At 32.8% G+C, this 21,357-nt stretch overlaps 1 protein-coding gene across 3 annotated transcripts in view; it reads left to right on the top strand.

Annotated features, from left to right (window-relative positions):
* The window catches only part of Tango1 (transport and golgi organization 1), a 159,349-nt gene that overhangs the window by 117,440 nt on the left and 20,552 nt on the right, over positions 1-21,357 (top strand). For all 3 annotated transcript variants that reach the window (XM_085815634.1, XM_085815636.1, XM_085815635.1), the window contains 3 exons: positions 866-906; positions 3,296-3,386; positions 7,074-7,212. In XM_085815634.1, coding sequence (XP_085671760.1) covers positions 866-906; positions 3,296-3,386; positions 7,074-7,212 — 271 coding nt within the window. The remainder of the gene's footprint in view (positions 1-865; positions 907-3,295; positions 3,387-7,073; positions 7,213-21,357) is intronic.

Genomic DNA, 21,357 nt, shown 5'->3' with positions numbered 1-21,357 from the left:
TTAGGATGGTATCACAAAATTGAAGTTCAGGCATAGTTAATATCTTTAATTGAATTTATTGACTTTTGATTTGTTGATGAGTCCTTAATTTTTTTCATTAATGGTCTTTAAAAGTACTTAATTTCCACGTGCAGAAATATGTACGGACCATGTAAACACTAGTGTGTTGCTTTTAACCATAGCTTGTCTAGAAGGCATTTCGAACCCCTGCAAAGCTATGTGATTACAAATCATGTTTGTGCCCCCTAGATCTGTAAGTTTGTTGCACCTGTAGCAAATTACCACATAATTTTTTTCAAGTGGTGGGAGTCTCTACTGTTGTTATCATTGTTATTATAATTTTAATTTCCAGTGCATCTTTGTATGTATTTTCTTGCAAAGCATAATTTTCTCATAACTTGATTTGCTGAATTCTTTTCCATGCATACTTTTACCTCTAAATTTTTTCAGTTAGAAACAATATAATATCAGTTTGAAAACCAAAGTTTATATTTAAATTATAACAGCCTTTTGCTTGCAAAACTAAGCAAATTCTGAAATTTTGCATTTTGTTATTTTTTGACTGAATACTTTTATTCATTGCAATAGTTAGATCAATTAAGTGGAACATTAATTTGAATATTGTGGTGAAATTAAAATCATATGAAATATATACCAGTAGATTTATAAAAATTTTAGCTAAAAGTGCAAATATCAGACCACTGTAGAATTGGCACTTGTGTGTGTGTGTGTTTGCTTGTATTTTCAATACTATTTAGTTTTTTAATGTGTTCATTCAAAATGGTTCATCCTGTAAATTTGTATAAAATTTTTTACATACATCTGAAAAATTTGCAATAATCTGATATATATTTTTATATTTTAGTAGGTGAAGAAAAATTGCAGTCTCTAATGAATTCAGCTACTGTAAGTTTAAATTTGCTGGATTTTCTTTATTTTGCATTTGTCATTTTGACTTCCTTATAGAAAGAAAAGGAAGTGCTGTTTTCACGGAAAATTTCGGATAACATATTTTAACGAAAATATCCATTTTGACCATTCTCAAATCCATTTGAACGATCTTTCTGCATGACATCTGGATGTACGAACAGGATAATGGATTTAAAATGGATTCTGAAAAGATTTTTTCGTGAAATCTGTTCTATGTGTGCTCACACGTATAAAACAGTTAGCCATAGAAAGCTGAAAATTTTGTATATCGGACATCTAGTTGTGCATCTAGTTATTGTGCACCTTCCTTCTCTGTTACAATTGACCACATCAACCCTTTCACCCAGCTTGGTGAGCAGCTCTGTATTTACGTCCTTATAGGAACTAATGGTAATTGTGAAATATTTGGGGTTACATATTTTAACAAAAATATCTATCTTGACTGCTTTCTAATCCATCTAAATGATATTTTTTGCATGACTTTTCTTTGTACTGCCAGAATAAAGGACTATTTTTTCCCCAACATATTGTAAAATGGATTCAGAAGACATTTTTTTCATGATGTCTGTACGTATGTATGTATCTCACATAACTCTAGCCATAGACTGTTGAAAATTTGTGTATGGGACTGTTGTAACATCTAGTTGTGCACCTCAGTTTTTTTGTTGCATTCAGCTGCACAAAACGTGTGTGTATATATACCCATTATCTTCCTGGCCTCATTTGGCTCTGTGTTTTTATACTTATATGTTGGTCAGTTGCATAATTTTTGCTTTAAAAGGGATTGAATTATATTGTTATGTTCTGGTAATTTTTTTTTTCTTTTTTTTTTTTCTTTAGTCAAGTAAGTGTCAGCTAGACCTAACCTTGTGGCTGTTTATATTTGAAACATTTAGTAGTGTAGTGAATTAAGTCCATTGGTGCACCAAATTCAGTGTCTTTTTACATAGTGGAACCAAAAGTTCAGCGTCTTTTGCACTGAAAGTTTTGTCTTCTTGTTTGCTAGCCAAATTACATGATTTTGCCTAAAAGCTCTAATTTTAATTGCAAAAATTACTTGTTTTAACTGTTTTTAACTTTATTTGGTGTTTTATGTTTTTATGTATTTTACTATTGTGAAGATGTTTTGAATTTTTATGTATTTTTGCCTTGCCTCAAAGTGAGAACTTCAATGAGAAATATATGTCTAATGAAATTCAAGGAAATAAGTTTAAGCAAAGTGCAGCAAAAAATATGTATAATTTAATAGGCCATATAAGGAAGTTATGTAGTGCCCACATCAGATTTTTTAAAATTATGCATCAGCCCATATTCAATGGAACAAAAGCTGTAATATTAAAATATTTTAAGTTAAGTGTATTAAATGTCTGAGTAAAATAAATGTAATGTAAATTTAAATAAGTGAATTATTAAACTGTTTTAATAAAATGAAATAAAAATTTTATTGAAATTTTTGTTGAAAAATTATGATTGTATGTAGAACAGATTCTTGATATGTGATAGTCATAACCATATTTTTTCAGGAAATTCCTACTCCAAAAATAATATAAGTTATGAATAATTGTAAATATTTATATATGTGTATGATGATTTTTTTCATTGTGAATAACATAATATTAGGAGTGCTTAACTAGGGAATGCCCTAACTCACCTTTTACTCATGGCCAAGAAGACAGCTGCATAAATATTGACTGGGAGGAAAATCACAACCATCTTGATGGTTAAAACATTGGTTTTATTTTTGAATAAAAACAGTTCTTCAGAAACACATTTTTTCTTAATTGGTATAATACTAACAGTGCTAAATATGGTACAGAATTTTGTATACTCAGTTATATTTTAGAACAGTGGAATGCAGTTAAACAAAGAGATGTCACTTAGCAACCACGTTTAGGTAGCTAAAGAGTGTAATGTAATATGCTGTAGAGGGGTACAAACTAGTGCAAAGCATATCTTTGAAGAAGGGATATGTTTAATTAAAAATTATAAATTTAAAGATCTTTGCCAGTTGGTTCCAATTAAGTTTAATAATTTTTTTCATGTTTTATATTTTACATGAAAGAGGAATAAAGGGGCTATTACTAATTTAAAGTATAATTCAGTTACATACAGACACACATGCACACACATACATATATATATTATAAGAAAAAGAAGGGCATTTTAAATGAGGCTGTTTATTAGGATATTTGATTATTTTTAAATAAGTTATTGTTCACTATTGTTGAAACACATCTCTGATTTTATGCTTGTGTACTGTTCTTGAACAGCTCTATCTGATAAACATGTGCATTATAAATAAAAACTTTATGCAGTAGTATGTAGTTGCATGACTCATATTCATTATATTAAGTTTTCATTTTAGTTATTATTAAAATTAAAAAAGCAAGAAGAAGAGAATGAATTACTGTCAGAAAGGTTGACTCTGGAGAAAAATAAAATATTGGACATGGAAGGTAATGAATTTTCTCTGAATGATATGAAAATAGGCTTATATATAGTATGTGATTCTTTTCATTAATATTTATTGACCTGATATTTTCTGAATAGTCTTGGCAAGTTTATATGCAAGTTCATTTAAAAGCTGTTCAATACTGTTTTGTATTTTATGTCATTTAAATAATCATTTAGAAAACTGTTATTCAATTATTAAAAATTCTTTTGCTTCATAATTGTTTCTATTTATTATGCATCTATACCAGCTGTGTAAAATTATAATGGTTATTGAACTATTGTATTTTTTGAGCGCTGAATTAAAATTTATATGACATCTAATGAGTTATTTCTCTTCCAAAATTGAAAAGTTAATTTAAAGTTTATCCATACTTTAAATAAATCTACCAAGATTTATTTTCTTGAGTACTTTCAAAAATAGCAAATCTTAGTAGAAACTAGATTTAGTTTAAATTAGATTAGAAAAACTAGATTTATTTAGAGCTTTTAGTTTTTAGTTTTATCCAAACTAAAAGCTCTAAAAAAATCTACCAAAATTTATTTTCTGAGTACTTTCAAAAATAGCAAATCTTAGTAACAACTTGCTGATCATTTTTCAGTATAGTACAAAGTCTTTAATCCGGACCTCAAAGATACAAACTTTCTGCGCATGTGGTAAACGCATAATGCGTTTACGCATGCGAATAATACCTTTATGCATGCGCATATGCATTTACCCATGCACATAATACGTTTATGCAAGCGCATTTGATGCATAATGGATGGTATAAGCTAGGCTAAAATTATCTAATTATCTATTTCAGTTAATGTTGCAGATTGCGTTGTTCCTTAATCTTCTAAGGATCGGGCTTATTATTTTTTGCAGACTGTTAAAGCAATTTTATAAAAAGTAAGCTTGAAATTTCGACTATGTCAAAAAGAGTTTCCAATTCTGGAGCTGCCAAAGGATCTACAAAGCGAAAGCATGTTTCGATGTCCATCAAACAAAAAGTGGAATTGCTGCAAAAAATGGATAAAGGCATAAAGAAAGTGACAGAGAGGTTAGTGAAAACGAAAAAATTTCGAGTGACAAATTAGTTGGTATTCTCGGCACTGCAATTACAAGACTTGAACAGTGGAACTTTGTAACTGAACAAGAAATTATGTCTGTTTATAGAATCAAGGAGAAAGTACTAGCACATAAAGTGAAGCAACTTAAACAACTTACATTAAAAGAAATGTTTAATAAAGTAAACAAATAAATATTAAGCTTTTGGGGGGGGGTAAATTTTGATACCCTTTAGATCATAATTGCTCTTTATTTCATAAATTACAGTTTCATATTTTTAATTTTATAATTTCTGCATGCCATCTTACCAGATTTAAATTGATGATCTATAATCCGGAATTGCCGATGTCCTGACGAGTCCGGATTAAAGATTTTGCACTGTATTTTATTTATAAGCATGAGTGATTTCGTGATCTTTTCCATGTGTAATGTGTATATGAGGTAGTTCTTTTAGAAAGACCTCCACAAAGGCATCCCTCCCATTAAGAATATAACCCTCAAATGCTTTACTACCAAATAAACTAAGCCAAAATTTCTTTATAAGCTTTAATTTAAGCATATCTTCTGAAATTTAAAAGTGATGTATTATTTTTCATTTTCTTATTAATATCAAAAACTTTCTATTTTGTAAACTGTTAATAAATGTCAGTTTTACAATTTCCCCCCTTTCATAAAAAGTATTCAAAATTTGGTACTTGTATATTATTCCGTTGGGCATGAAACTGTCACCAAGCAGCGTGATTTAATGATGTCACAACGCACTCATAATATTTGCAAATGCCCTTTCATCTCATGTAAAATTGACTGATCTCAATAAGCCACATTTTGTTTTTATGAACAAAGATATAAATTATCTGTTATTGTTTCAATTTTTCTTTTATTTTGAAAAAAGTATTGAAATATGGAAGCTGTCTTAGAATACAAATAGGAAGAATAGGAATAGGAAGCAAAGGATTACACTGCAGAATAGGAAGCATTGGATTATTATCAAAGGTGTGAGATCCTACCATGAAAAAGTGTGTATTTAGGGACATAATATGGTAGGTTATTGGAAAGTGGGTAAACAATGGCAAAGCAACAAAAAAAATTGAGACATGCGAATATCTATTCAAGAAAAAATTCCATTGTTCAAAGACTCTGCAGTCACATTTAAGATTGCATACTGGTTTATTTACAGGTGGTTAAAAGTTTACAGTATTGGTTTATTTGCAGTCGTAACATGTATTGAATAAGGAAAATAACAATTGGATTTGGCCGACAAAAAAATAATTGATAGGAACTATTACCAGTAGGAAGGTTGTACTTATAATGCTCTAAACAGAGCTTCTAATAAAAAATGAAAGGCGTAATAAAATAGTAGAAATCAATGAACACCTTTTTATGAACAGGAAAAAAAAAAAAAAAAAAAAAACAAAGCAAAGAATAATCTGTGGCCATTTATTAAATAAAGAGCCATCAATTCCGTCAGAATTCTGGATGAATAATTGCTACAGTTTTGGCAGAAACTCCGCAAATTTTGATGGTTGAAGATATAATATGTAAATACCCAAAATGTTGCTGATTATATTGATCTTGTCTCCCCCTTTTTTAAATCCTTATTATTATTTCTGTTCTAGACTTCCAGTCAGTAAATTACTTTCTGTAAATTTCTTCTGTTTGAATAATGTTTTAGGGTGCAATTTATAATTTTTAATTATTTTTTCCAGTATGAAAGAAATAAATAAATTAAGGGTGTCGTACTACTAGGATACTTAAGTATCCTAACTTAAATTCAAGTTATCAAGTTTATTATGCAATATACAATATAGGGAGAAGTAACAGTGACAGTACATACCATGAAACAAGTTTTAAGTGTCACCTCACAGCAATCATAACTTATATATCTTTCCTTTTAGTTTGTCTCATAAGAAAGTGTAGGCTGTTGAAATCTGGAGGTTTCAGGAATTTTTGAAGAAGCAGATCAGATCTTAGCAATCTTTGGTTACCATAGATCTTTTGGAAGCATAATAAAGCATTTTACTCAGATGCTGAACATGAATGTGTACCTAGAACTTTATTAATATATTTATTTAATTAGTTAGAAAAAAACTGTTATGATATGATTACTTCTTGGCATGGTGAGATGACCTGTAATATTTCCAAAAAGTGCATAGCAGTTATAACCAGCCTTTTTTAAAATTACATATCTCTAAATGACTGTGGTTGTCAAATCTTAGCATCATGTTCAATCCGGGAATTTAAAAAGAATATCACTTGAATTATTCTCAGCCACCTCAGCTCATTCAGGCATTTGCTGAAGCACTGGCTTGCCAAGTATCGGCTGAAAAAACCATCTAGTTCAGATGTTTGTTATGCAGCATTCTGGCTGCACTTATATTTGGCTGTTTAATATTTTATGCATGTAGACAATAACTCCAGATTAGCTGAAAGTGTAACCTCAAATGGATTATAAGTTTATCAGTAAAATATATAAATTATGACTAAATTAATGTTGCTGAGTTGAAATATTTTTCCATCACTGGAAACTTCTAATTTTTAATTAATAAATTAATTCTCTTGCATAAAAAGAATAACTATTCATAGGTAAGATGTAATGATTATATATTTAACTGCATACAATTTCAATGTGTAATTTTTACAGTGGAAGTCCTGGAAGCCAAATCTGAAATTGATAAGCTAAAAGTTAGTTACAATCAAGCTCTTCAGGATAAAGCAGAAGCACAAACGAAATTGGATGTCTTAACTAATTATTTTAAAGATAAAGAAATTCAACTGCAGAAGTAAGTTAGTTTTGTAGATCCTGTAATTTTATGCATAATGTTAAAAATTTTATCAACTTTGTACTATTAAAATTTTTTGATCATTAAATAGATAAGTGAAAGTTCACTTACCTACTAAATAGGGCTGCCCTGAACTGCCTTCTTTCCTTCTTGTCGGTATCCGTCTCTATAATGAACTTCGATTCACTGCGAAACACAGCTATAAACTTTTTAAGAAATTTTAATTCATATGAAAGATATCTACAAAATATTTACAAGTTATAATGATTACAAGCATAATTTATACGGAGACGGTCTATCGTTATACATCTGTTAGACGCGTCAGCCGTTCAACTGACTACTTTTAGTCTCTTTCGCCAGAGGGCGTCCGTGGAAGTAAAGTTCTAGTAAGCAAACGCGACACTCCCACTTTGAGGTCCAGTATCAGCAGAGGATGGACCTCAACTGACCTGTAGTTCAAGTTTTTTTAGATTTCGTCATACGTCGAGTTCTGTACCTCACTTGCATATCCGACTCAGGTGTAAAGTTGAGTTCAAGAGGTATGAGGTTCTTAGTAGGTCTTATAATCTCCCCTTGTGCAGTTTTCAGTTTCACTAATCTAATGTGTCCATCGTGGGATGGAAAAATTTCCAGGATTCTAGCTAAGGGCCAGTTTATCCTTTTTTCGTTGTTGGACACAATTACAAGATCACCAAATTTCACAGAAGATGGTTCGCGGATGAATTTTGAGCTTTGTTTTAGTTGCCCTAAATATTCTGATCAAAATCTTTTTCGTAAATCTTTTCTCAATTTGGCTCTGTAAAGGTATCTTTTATTGATGGATTTAGAATCCAAAAAATCCAATTCAGGAACTCCAGTCTCTGGAATTTCTGTTAGAAACATTGCTGGGGTGAGAACTCTTAAATCCTTTACGTCTTCCGACAAATACGTGAGAGGACGGTTGTAAGATAGAATTCCAATCTATGGTCTTAAACAAATTATTTGATCCAACAAAATTGGTTCCATTGTCGGAGTATACAGTGACAGGTCTACCCCTTCGAGCGATGAATCGCCTGAACGCGTGCAGAAAACTTTCGGTTGATAGAGATGAGACTAGCTCTAAGTGAACTGCTCTATATATTGCGCAAGTAAAAATGACGATCCATGTTTTTTGGCCTCCTTTGAAAATTAAGGGACCCGTCAGATCAACACCAATAATCTCAATAATTAAAGCATCTCTTATTCTGTCTTCAGGTAGTGGCGCTTGAGGAATCTTATATGAATCAGAGTCGAACCTTCGACATCGTACAGAGTTTTTTATAACTTTGCGTACTGTCTTCCTATTCTTTATGATCCAATATTTTTCACGCAAAGCGCACATAACAAATTGTACTCCAGCGTGACTTAGCCTTTCATGTTCAGATTTGAACAGTTTTAAGACTAATGGATGTTCTGAGGGAAGTAAAACTGGGTAACGAAAGTCAGCATCATCGTCTCTCTGAAAGATACGTGTCTTCACTTTTATAAGGCCATTGGAGTCCATGGTAGGTTCTAAAGCACGTATTCTTTTATCTTTCAAACCTTCGAAGGTTTCTCGTTGGATGAGTCGGAAAACCACTGTTTCAGCTCCTTTTAGTTCTTCGACTGAAATTCTCCCATGAGTTCTTTCAGATGGTGTTGTTGTAGCATTTTTAATGAATCTAAAGATCCAAGATACGACCTTTATGATCTTTTCGAATTTTGAAATATTGTCAAAAAGATTAAATTTATCTGTATTCGTGTTATTGCTGGCTGAAACCACAGTTCGTTTTCTCTCTCCATTTACTATATCAAATTCAGGATGTTCTTCATCTGCAATTGGCCACTCTTCTGGAGGTCGATAAATCCAATCTGGTCCTTTCCACCATTCGGATTTCTTCAATTCTTTTGCAGAGCAACCACGAGATGGCAAATCCGAAGGATTAAACTTTCCGGGAATGTGATGCCAGTAATCTGGGTTACTCAATTTTCGAATCTCATTTACTCGATTGGCTACAAAAGTGGACCAATTTTCTTTCTGTTTTATCCAAAAGAGAGCATTTGTGGAATCCGTCCAGTAAAAAACTGGAACCTCTTTTAATTTCAAGTCTTCTCTCATTGTATGAGAGAGCCTGGCTCCAATAGAGCAAGCGAGTATCTCTAGTCGAGGTATGGTAAGTGCTTTTAGGGAAGCAACTCTCGCTTTAGATCGTATCAATTGACAAATGACTCCACTCTCACCGCTGTGTCTAAGGAAAATGCAGGTCGCATACGCGTCCTTGCTTGCGTCTGAAAATACATGCAGAGTGGTACTCTCGTCTATTTTGGGAAGCAATCTAGGAATTTTGATGTCTTTCAAATATTTTAACTAAGATGACCATGTGAAAAATTTCCTTGCTAGATCATTCGACAGATTAGTATCCCAGTTAATTTTCTGTTTCCAGCACTCTTGTAGAATCAATTTAGGCATGAGAGTAACTGGACTAGTAAACCCAATTGGGTCAAAGATTTTACTCAATTCGGAAAGAACAGATCTTTTGCTTAATACAGGGTTTTCTTCATATTTTACGTGACAAGACAAAGTATCGTCAAACAAGTCCCATTTCAATCCCAATACTGACACAACATCTTCATAATCTTTATCAGAAAGGTTTAGAATTGAAGTTTCATTTTTAAGTCTATTATGTTTCCAACCTCTTAGGTCAAATTTTGCAGTAGCCATTATTTCTCTAGATCCTTTGATAAATGAGTTTAATTCTTCAATTGATTCCACGCTCGCTACGCAGTTATCCACATACATGGCTTTCTTTAGCTTTGAAGCTATTTCCTGATGATGTTTTCGTACATTTTCCAAATGGTAGTTAATCGTGGCAGCAAGTAAAAAGGGGCTGGCGTTTACGCCGAATACAACCCTTTGGTGCCGATATATAGTCAGTTTTTCAGGCTGTCCTTTCTCCCACCATAGGAACCGGAGAAAATCTCGATCCGCTGGATTCATACCTATCTGAAGAAATGCTCTTTTTATATACGAAATTACTCCATACTTCCCCTCTCGAAATTTTATCAAAATTTTGGGGATCAATTCAAGATAATTAGGACCTTTTTCCAGGCAGTCGTTCAGAGATACCGAATTTTTCTCCTTTGCAGATGCGTCGAACACTGGTCGAATTTTGGTAGTCAAATTTTCCCGAAACACTGCTCTGTGTGGCAGATAATGACCTTTGATCTTTTCTGCCTCCGAAATATTGATAGGTTCAATTATTCCCTCTTCTACCCAATCCTTTAAAACAGTTTCGTAGGCTTCTAAGGAATTCTTTGTCTGAAGGGTTTTCACGCAAGACTTCAGACGCTTTTCTGCAAGGATTCTATTATCTGGCAACTCAGGATGAATTTGAAGCCATGGCAGTGATACCTGATACCTTCCAGTGTCATCTCTTTCTAAAGTACGGATGAAATAATTTTCTGTAGCCTTTTCTATTTCTTGTTTTGTTTGCGAAAGAGCTGGTTCAGTTATTCCGATAGAATCAAGAGACCACAAGTCACAGATTTTTCTGTCACTAATGTGTAGTGATAAAAGAATTTCATTAAAATTCTTTTCCTTTACCTTCGTTCTCCCTAATATAGTCCAACCAAGGTGTGTATTCATTGCTACTAAACTCTCTGTTACGTGTTTTGTTTCCCCTGTAAAGAGTTTTCCGGCATAATCTGCTCCTACAAGCATGTGTATTTCGTTAGGGTGTTTTTCAAATAAACAAAAATTCTCATTAGTTACATCACTGGGAAAAATTTTTTAACCTCTTAGTTTCTTTAAGCATTCCCTATCCTCCAATTTTGGAATATGTGAGCATATGGTTTTTTGGCTCAAAACTTCCATTTCGCATGTGAATCGTGTTTCTGGATTATTCAACTTAATCAGATACTTATTGTGATTTTCCCTTTTTTCTATCCCTCCAAAAAGCCCACGAGTCACACTTTCCTGACCTAAAGATTTTAGTTTCAATTTCTCCGCAAGAAATGTGCTGATATATGATCTGCTACTTCCGGTATCCAGAATTATTTGTATAAAATTGCTTTCACCATCTCCGTAAACATTGACAATTAAAGTTTGCAAGATTACACTTTCATAGGATGAATTATTCGTTAAGGCCTTATTTTCAATTTGTTCTTCTTTAATTTCTCCGTTTTGGTTTTTAAAACACATTATAGTGGCATGTCGTTGTTTACATAATTCACACCTTATTCTAGAAGTGCAATTAAAACTAAGGTGCCGTGGGTGTAAACAGCGATAACATATTCCTTTCGCTTTGCATTTCTCCCTTTCTTTCTCAGTAGACCATAAAGATGCTTGTTTACACGTTATAGACTCGTGATCAGAAAAGTCGCAGAAAACACATGGTGTTTGTCCCCCCTGCAAACTTGCGTTCGTCAACTCCGAAGCTGTGTGTTTCGCAATAGGTCTGGTTTCACTCAGTTTGTTATGCTTTTGCGGCGCCGCCTTTGGCTGGACCGTCTGGAATGTACGTTCCCGTGCAACTAACTGTTCAGAAAGAAATTCCACTAGGTGATTCAAATCGTAATTTGATTTTCGAACTGTTTTATTATATTCCAAAACCAAATCTGCGGGCAATGTTTTAAGCAAAATAGGTGTTAATAAAGCTGCATATGTTTCTGAGGTCATATTTAATGATTCAAGACATCGAATATGTTTCTGTATATACGAGGGTAAGTTGAAAAATAAGTTTCCCCTGTCGACTGTGGTCAGAGTTGTTTATGAAAGTCAAAAAATAGAGTGAGACATTAAAGATATGACATACCTTTATTTTTCCACATAGATACCAAGTACATTAAGACATTTTTCATATTGCTTGATAAGCTTCAAAAAGCCCTCCAGGAAAAAATCAGGGCTTTGCATATGGAAGAAGCGTTGAACGGCTTGTTTCACTTCAGTATTGCTTCCAAAGCGCCTTCCCCCGAGATTTTTCTTCAAAGCCGGAAACAGATAGAAGTCGCTTGGTGCGAGATCAGGACTGTATGGCAGATGGTGTAGGCGCTCCCAACCAAGAGTTGCAATATGGTTTTGCGTTGCCGTTGCCGAATGTGGTCTGGCATTGTCATCCAACAGCAGAACGCCAGATGTGAGAAGGCCAGGCCGCTTTTTCCGAATCGCCTCTGTCAATTTCGACAGGGTGTCACAGTAGCGCGTAGCATTGATGATTCCAACCTCCAAAAAGTCCAGCAACAAAACTCCTTGGGCGTCCCAGAAAACTGTGAGGAGCACTTTACCTGCAGAGGGAGTTGTCTTGAACTTCTTTCGGACAGGTGATGACGGATGTTTCCATATGCAAAGCCCTGATTTTTTCCTGGAAATCAAGCTTCAAAAAGCGAAGAAGGCTTTTTGAAGGTTATCAAGCGATATGACAAATGTCTCAATGTACTTGGTACCTATGTAGAAAAATAAAGGTATGTCATATCTTTAATGTCTCATTCTATTTTTTGACTTTCATACACAACTCTGACCACAGTCGACAGGGGAAACTTATTTTTCAACTTACCTACGTAATTGAATAACTTACGGAAATTTTGAATGTCATTAGAATCTTTTAGAGATCTTATTTTCAGTAATTTATCTATATGGGCGTTTATCAGTACATCTTTATTTCCAAATCTTTCTGTGAGGAGTTTAACTGAAGTTTCGTAATTTTCTTCAGTTAAATCGAAACCGTCAATGGTGTTATAAGCAGTACCTCCCAAAAAGGATTTCAAATAATTAAATTTGCTTATAGCGTCAAGCGTTTTATTTTGGTGTATGGCTGATGAAAAAGTGTTTCAAAATGTCAGCCATTCGCAGCTCTCGCCATAAAACTTCGGAATCGTAAGTTTAGGAAGCTTCACATTATGACTTTCGATTTTAACGTTTTCTATAATACTTTCACTTAACTGTTCAGGGCTTATTAACACACTAAATTTTTGTTGTTCTATATTAATTTCTTTCAATTTTTTGTTAGCTTTGTATTTAAATGTGGTTATTCTTTCACGATATTCGTCAACACCTTTTAATTCCTAGTCTAGATAATTTATGTCTATTAATTTTTCTATATCGGCATCTATTTGTTTTAACTCATTCGATTTTTCATTTAAGAGTTCTAAGGAAATTTCTAGTTCCTCTGCATTCACTTCTGTTTTTGGTAATTCAGTTTCGATTCGGCCAATTACTTTTGTAACGGCAGCCCTTATGTGGCCGCGTTTCCTTTTCAATGTATCGATGAATTCCGTCATTGTTTAATATTCAATAATTCAACAACTATCAGCAATTCACTAATTATTTATGCTTATGTATTATCGATATCATTGATGTCAATTTAGACAGTTTCAATAGTTAGGAAAACAGCAGTTACTGGCAGTCCCTGTTCGGGCGCCATGTTAAAAATTTTATCAACTTTGTACTATTAAAATTTTTTGATCATTAAATAGATAAGTGAAAGTTCACTTACCTTCTAAATAGGGCTGGCCTGAACTGCCTTCTTTCCTTCTTGTCGGTATCCGTCTCTATAATGAACTTCGATTCACTGCGAAACACAGCTATAAACTTTTTAAGAAATTTTAATTCATATGAAAGATATCTACAAAATATTTGCAAGTTATAATGATTACAAGCATAATTTATACGGAGATGGTCTATCGTTATACATCTGTTAGACACGTCAGCCGTTCAACTGACTACTTTTAGTCTCTTTCGCCAGAGGGCGTCCGTGGAAGTAAAGTTCTAGTAAGCAAACGCGACACATAATATTTTTGAAAGTACAATACAAATCAAATTTGAAACATTTAAATGTTCATTTAAAAATGATTTTACTATAAAATTATATTAATTGTATGGTTTACAAAATTATTAAATTTTTTTAAAAAAAATTTGAATTCAGAATAGTCTTTATCAGCAAATAGAGACATACTAAAAATATATATACGTTATCATTTGCCCAATGTATCGGCTATTTGTATTACATATGCACACATAAAAAAGTAAAATTAAAAATTAGTTACCATTTTAATTATCAAAATTTAAGTTATAATACTTTAATTCTAAAATTTAGAGTGAAATTTGGGCATGTTTAAGAGGGATCAATTTCTTTGTCTGGTCTTATTTCACTTAACTTTTACTGTGAATTAGGATCCACTTTTAATTTTGTTCTTATTTTCAAAATGTAACATGGAAGAAAATCGTTGTTCACACAAATAGGTTGTGCAGAAAGACGATAAAAATTTAATATTGAAATGTCTCTAAGATTCCTTTTTTTTTTTTTTTTTTTTCAGTTCAGCCAAAAACTAGCATCATCTTATTTTTGAAATTTTCAGTTGGAGTTTGATCACAGGAAATTTCTATCAACTGTTCTTTTTCTTCACGAGATAAAATTTCAGATACATTTGAACAAAATGGATTTCTAACTCAGTTTTCTTTTTCATAATCCTCAGGAAAATACATTTTGAAAATATTTATCAATGAAAAAATTATTTTTAATGACAGATACTAATTCTTCTTTTAATTTCAGATTTTTTTGGTTACAAAATTTTCTAAAAGTGATAAAAAACTTAAAATATTATTATGTAATTTTTTTTACTATTAGCATGAGTTTTTTTTTTTTTATCATTTCATTTATTTAACTCTGATGATAAACAGATTTTGTCCTTTTAATCCTAAATTTAATCCATGTAACTTTCCATAAATATCAGCTGAATATGCTAAACGCACCAACCATAATTCACTAAATAAACATTTTTGCAATTCAAATTTTTTAATCACAGAGGAAAATTTGAATTTCTGATTGAAGTCCTAAAAGACAATTTAAAACTTTGTCTCTGGATAGCCACCTTTTTACTTTCGAATTACCATTAAATTACTTTGGAATTTACCATTACTTTGGAATGTAACAAAAGCGTTTTATGTGTCCATCTCGTGGCATAAAATCTTAAATATTCTTGAATTTAAAGCTCAATTTTTAATAAAATCAACAATTTTTACAGCTTGTTTCAAAACGATTTTTGGGTTTTCTGGGATTGTTTTGGCTACTAAAGGTTCAGGATGAATGTAGCAGTGAGTAAATTTAGTTTCAGGTGTGACTTTCTTTATTTGAGAAATAACACTGGAATGTTTTCCTGATAAAACCTGAACTCCATCACTGCATATGGCAATGCACTTATTCCGTGGAATATATCAATCTCGGACATAAAATTGTCAGTTACTGTGAAAATTTCATTTGCAGTTGCTCTATCATGAAGAAAGTCCCAAAATAAATACTCTTCGTCAATTCATTTATGTTCTTTGAAATATGTAAACTAATACTTGAACAAAATTCGTTCTATCAGTACTTTCATCCAATTTCAATGCGAAATACTCACTGTGTTTTATTTTTTTAATAAGTGTCTCTATTATGGAATTTGCCATTTCGTGAATTCGTTAACTTACTGTATCATTTGATAGTGGAATATTACGAGGGCCATCCAGGAAGTAGATTACGTTTCCGTCTGTGTCCGCTAGGGGCGGGGCTAGCGCGGCCATCTTGGGGTCAGAGCGTTGCGCAGCTCAGTCTGCATCTAGCCGTGCTAGTGAGAGGTTCGTGCTGTGCTCCGTTCAGAATCTGTGACGGTTTGAAATGTCTGCGTTAATTGAAAATCCCGCGAGCTACGAGGTGCGCTCAGTAATAAGGTTTCTGACTGCAAAAAACTGTAAACCGATAGAAATCTATCGGCAGCTTCGTGAAGTGTATGGGGACAACATTATCACTGAAGGTGGAGTGCGTCAGTGGGTCATAAGATTTCAAAATGGCCGAACCAATGTTCACGACGAAGATCGAAGTGGGAGACCCAGCATAGTGACCGCCGAACTTCTCGAAAAAGTCGATGCTAAAGTCCGTGAAAATCGAAATTTCACAATAACGGAACTTTCTTTGAGTTTTCCACAAATTTCGCGAAGTTTGTTGCACGAAATCATCAGCGAAAAGCTTGGTTACCACAAGTTTTGTGCAAGATGGAAGGCAAGAAGAGGTAACGAAGTGGTTGAAGGCGCAGACGGCCGAATTTTTCGACGAAGGAATTTCCAAGCTCGTACATGGCTACGATAAATGCCTTAATTTGTATGGTGACTATGTAGAAAAGTAGTATTTGAGTGTGGCTTTCATCTGTATATAATAAAATTTGTTTCCTATACTTTGTTTATTTTTTTATTCCAAAACGTAATCTACTTTCTGGATAGCCCTCGTATTAAGTTCATTAGCCACTTTTTTCATTGCATAATGTTAAAGTGATATCTTTAGCTGCTGGTAATATGAAGATTTTTCGAATAGTGTGAGCCTGTCCAGTTTTGGCAATTATTAGGCTTACTAAGTAACTAGCTTCCAAAGTTTTTGAACTTGTTTTGAACTTTGTTACTTCACTTGAAGTAACAAAACTTTTCATGACTTGTTTACTATTTTTGAATTCTGCTAATTTTCTCTTAAAATATTCTTCAGATTTATCCTTTAAATTGGCATGCTTAAATTCAATATGTCTTTTAAAAAACGATGGTTTCATACTTTGATTGGATAAATAGTTCACCACAAATAACACACTGAGGTTGAGGATCCATTTTATCTCCATTCCAAGGAAACCTAAAGATAAATAACTTCTATTTATATTTTCTACAAACAGTTTTTCTTATCTTTTCAATATTCTTAGTGCTAGTAGATTGTCCTGGATCCATCATCTGTGAATCATCACTTTTCCGCTTAGTCAATCCTAGCCATTTTTCCATTTTGAAAATCTAGTTTAGTTTTATTATTTTTTCAAAAATATTTAAATTCCCAATACATTAGAAGTTCTTCAAAATCAAATTACAATATTCTTATATTCTCAACTTGCGTAGAAAAGTAAGTAATACAAAGCAACAAGAAGACAAAATACCTGCTGTTAGAGACTGAATTCAATGTAAAAAAAAAAAATAGAGAGAGAGAGAAATTCTAATTAAAAATAGAGCAGTATGAACGCACATATGGTAGGGACGTAAAGTGCAGACATGCTAATAAATCTATGAACTCTAAAAGAATTAATGAGATATTATTATATTTTTATAGGAACTTATTTTTATTTCTTATGAAATAGAAAATCTGCTTGTATTACTCCTTTTAAAAACATCATTTATGACAAATTTTGTTTTGTCAACAGCTAAATATTTGTGAAAATAAAAGCAGATTATTTTGTTAAAGTCTATGAGTGGTGAAAAAATTTATGAAAGAAATTTATGTTGGGGGCGGGGGAACTTATGCAGGATGTTGGGGTATTTAATTTTTGAATTTATAAGTTTTTTTTTTTTTTTTTTTTTTTTTTTTTGCATCCCACCAGTTGAGAATTGCTGGTCTATATAATTATGAATTCTTTATTTTAAATGGTTGCATAGTCTCGTAGTTAAAGTAAATTGTACCCATTGGTTTTCAAAAACCTCAGTGAGCTTAATAGTTTATTGAATAATTTTGCTGTTTTAAAATAAAACAGCTATAGAGTTATAAATTGTTAGTTTATTAATTATAAATATTATAAAATGTATATTAATTATAAGTATTATAAAATGTATATTAATTATAAGTGCAAGGTGTTTTATATTAAATGAGAGGAAAAGAAAACATACCTGTGAATGCTACCGAGAAGCTATAGTCATGCAAGTTTCCATAGATGTTTCATGTGTGCCAATCTGGTAATGTAGCAAACATATATGCAGTATTCCAGTCCCTGCCATGCTCATGATAAAATATCCTTTGTTAATGATTCAAACATTTCAGTTGCTGTAAGTTCTGAGGAAATGGAGGCACAAACACCTTGTCTTTAACAAAACCTCACAGAAAAAAATCACAAGGTGTTAGATCTGGGAATCTCAGTGCCCAAGAAAGTGATGGCATATCGTTTGACCCAGCGCAGCCAATCTAGCAACGGGTAAACTATCATTCAAGTACTGGCACATGTTTTATGCCAATGTGGGGAAGCACTATCTTGCTGCAGAATGAAAGTGGGAACCACTTCCTCTAACTGAGGAAAAAACCACTCTGATAGCAATGGAAATAGCGCATAAAATGTTCACCTTTGGAGAGTTACACTCGTGTTCCATCACAATATGTGGATTTTCTGTGCCACCAAATCCCAAATTATGCGATTACCTTTGCCAAAAACATGTAAAGTGGCTTCATTCGTAAACACAAGTCTGTTCACAAAACCATTTAACTCCAGCTTATCTTGGAAATTCTTGCAGAAAGCTTTACACAATGGTATATCAGAAGGTTTAATGCTTGCGTCATCTAAAAGGCGTATGGGCAGAATTGTAGACATTTCTGTAATCCATGCTACACCATTACATGAGGCACGCTGAGTTTAGAACTCTCATGACATGTTGATTTTGTGGGACTTCATAAAAACGTTTCGTGAATTTTTTTACCACTTTGGTTTTGGCTGCTGTTTGTCCTTGTCTGGTTTTCTTCCTGAAGCATCCTGTGTCATGAAACTGCTTCACCCGCTGTTTGATGTTGTGACGGTGTGGTGTTTCTTTACCACATTTTGTCTGAATATGCCTTTGAATGATGATAAACACTGACATTTTGGTGTATTCCATAATACAATATACTATCTCCTGAATGGATGGTGCCTTTTTGATTAACATTGCCTCTAGCCGGCGATTTCCGAACTGGAAGATTTTTCGCTCTTGCCGGATAAAACATATATAATTGTAGTTTCACAGTTAATTTGTTTTAGCTTAATAAATCAATTGCAGAATTTATTCTATGCTATTCTTTTCGTCCCATTCAATATGAAACACCTTGTATTATGCAAGTGTATATGAACCAGGGATAACTGTCTACTTATATGGAATTCTGGATTTTTTACTTTCTCAAATTCAGAATTTCTGGATTTTAGAAATTGTATGGACATGTAATCTTCATTATGGACCTTGTTGCCATATGCATAGGTAATCTTCATAGACAGTAATCTCAAGATAATGCTCTAGATTAATTTTTATTGATGTAGATGCAGCAGAAAATATTAGTAATTCTGAAAAAAAAAAAAAAAAAAAAAAAAAAAAAAATCATCCTTTAAAAATGACCTTAAATACATTTTGAAAGAGGCATATATAAAATGTGCAAATTTATATAATTAAAAAGCTAATTAATTTATATAATTAAATAGCTGTTTCACAATACAAAACATGACTTTTATCATTGCTGTGATGAAATTAATACTGTATAAATACAGATCTGAAACAAAACAATAACTGGTATTGTACTTTTTTGTTTTCAAATATTCTGGGCCAAACAAGTTGGAAAACAGAAATATCTAATATTGATAAAACTGATTAAATCTGTTTTAACTTATTTACATGGACCCATTGATGAAAGTGCATTTAATTATGAAAATATTATTATGGCAGAATACAGAATATCCTTTTAACAGTGACAGCATAGATACTGTGAAATCTATGAAATATTTTTTATTCTCATTAAAAAGAAAAACTGATGAAATTGTTAGATCAGAAATTCTGTCTTAGTGATCTCATTGGATTTTAAGGATGATATTGAATAACTGGACAGCATGCCAGAACTCTTTATACTTCATGAACAATTGTTTTCCAACTAGCACTTCTTCATCTCCAGGTCCTGTTAACATGCATATTTCATTTTCTTATCTTATCAAGCTAATCATTTTATGTGTATACTTTTTGCTTTTGTCATGAAATTGTTTGAAAGGTAAATTTCCCAGTGTAAATTTCAGAACTTTCAGAATGAAGCCACAAATAGAATGATATAACAATTTAAAATGAAAAATAGATTAATACATTTCAAAGCAGAAATCTTATCCAGAAAAGTAAGTACCAAGAAAGATTAGCAATTTGTTTTCATCTGTGTTTTATTACAGATGTACACACCTTAAAACTACTTTTTGACATATTCACCATGTGAATTTAGGCATATGTCATATCTTGGCAGTAACTGCTACATAGAATTCAGCTGCTTGTGACCTGGATAGCTGTGGACGTTTACCTTGATCTTATCATCACTAGCGAAGTGATGGCCATCTAAAAAAATGTCTTGTGATGAGAAAATAGAAGTCAGATGGAGCTAGATTTGTTCTGTAAGGAGGGTGACAGAATTGTTTACACTTATAGTATTTGGCCACACATTCATTGTCGTACATGAATAGAATACCAGAAATCAGTAGTCCATGCCTTTTGTTTTTTATCATGCTCCATAACTTTTTCAATGTCACACGATAGCTGTAGCATTGGTTTCTGTGCTTTGTTCTATCCAGTACACTAACAAAATTCCTTGACAATTCCAAAATACAGTGCACAAGATTTTTCTCAAAAAAAAAAAAAAAAAAGAGGTGGCTTTGCTTTCTCGGGTTTCGGGAAACTAGTACGCCGCCATTCCAGTTTCTGTAATTTCATTTCAAGTGTTTCATCGCCTGTGACGATTATCTTCAAAAAATCATTTCCTTCTGCATAACACTGCAAAAACTCCAAGGCTGCTCCTATGGGTATCCATTTTTGAGTGTCCATTAGTGCTTTCAGTAACCATCACCGACATTCTTTGCTGGTGCAAATATTCAGTCGCAGTTTTATGGCATAATGATTGGGAGATGTTTTGGAAATGCATTGACAAATCAAAAATCATGAATTGCCCATTAGAATGAACTTTTTCATCGTTGCAGCGTGCCAGTTCTTTGGTGATCAACAACGGGCATCCACTATCAGCCAACAATCGAAAGTAGTTGGCGGTTGTCAACTACGCTTCATATTATGGACTTTTTCCATCCTTCACTAAATATCCTAACCTACTTTCACTCCATAACTTTAATCATCATGTTCTCTCCGTAAGTTTTATTTATCTGGCAATAAATTTCACAAGGTCGAACATTTCTCACATTAGTAGTAACTTAGTAATTGAAAAACTTGATAAGAACTCTTATTTCACAGTTTGCGGGCCGATGGATTGTTTTAAATCAATAAACAGTGACTTCAAACATTGATGTAAACAAGCAAAAATGGTTAGGCTAATTTGTTCTCGAGCTGAACAGTGTAGCTATGCATGCACAACCTTTTTGCTGTCAGATGTTTGGGAGATAATACGGAAATGGTAC

Source organism: Stegodyphus dumicola, chromosome 4 (genome assembly GCF_044657685.1).
Source record: "Stegodyphus dumicola isolate Sdum_Otavi_A_Nest chromosome 4, ASM4465768v1".
NCBI classification, from domain to species: domain Eukaryota; kingdom Metazoa; phylum Arthropoda; class Arachnida; order Araneae; family Eresidae; genus Stegodyphus; species Stegodyphus dumicola.
Note: the sequence above shows the minus strand (reverse complement) of the source record. Positions and strands in the feature narration are given on the sequence as shown.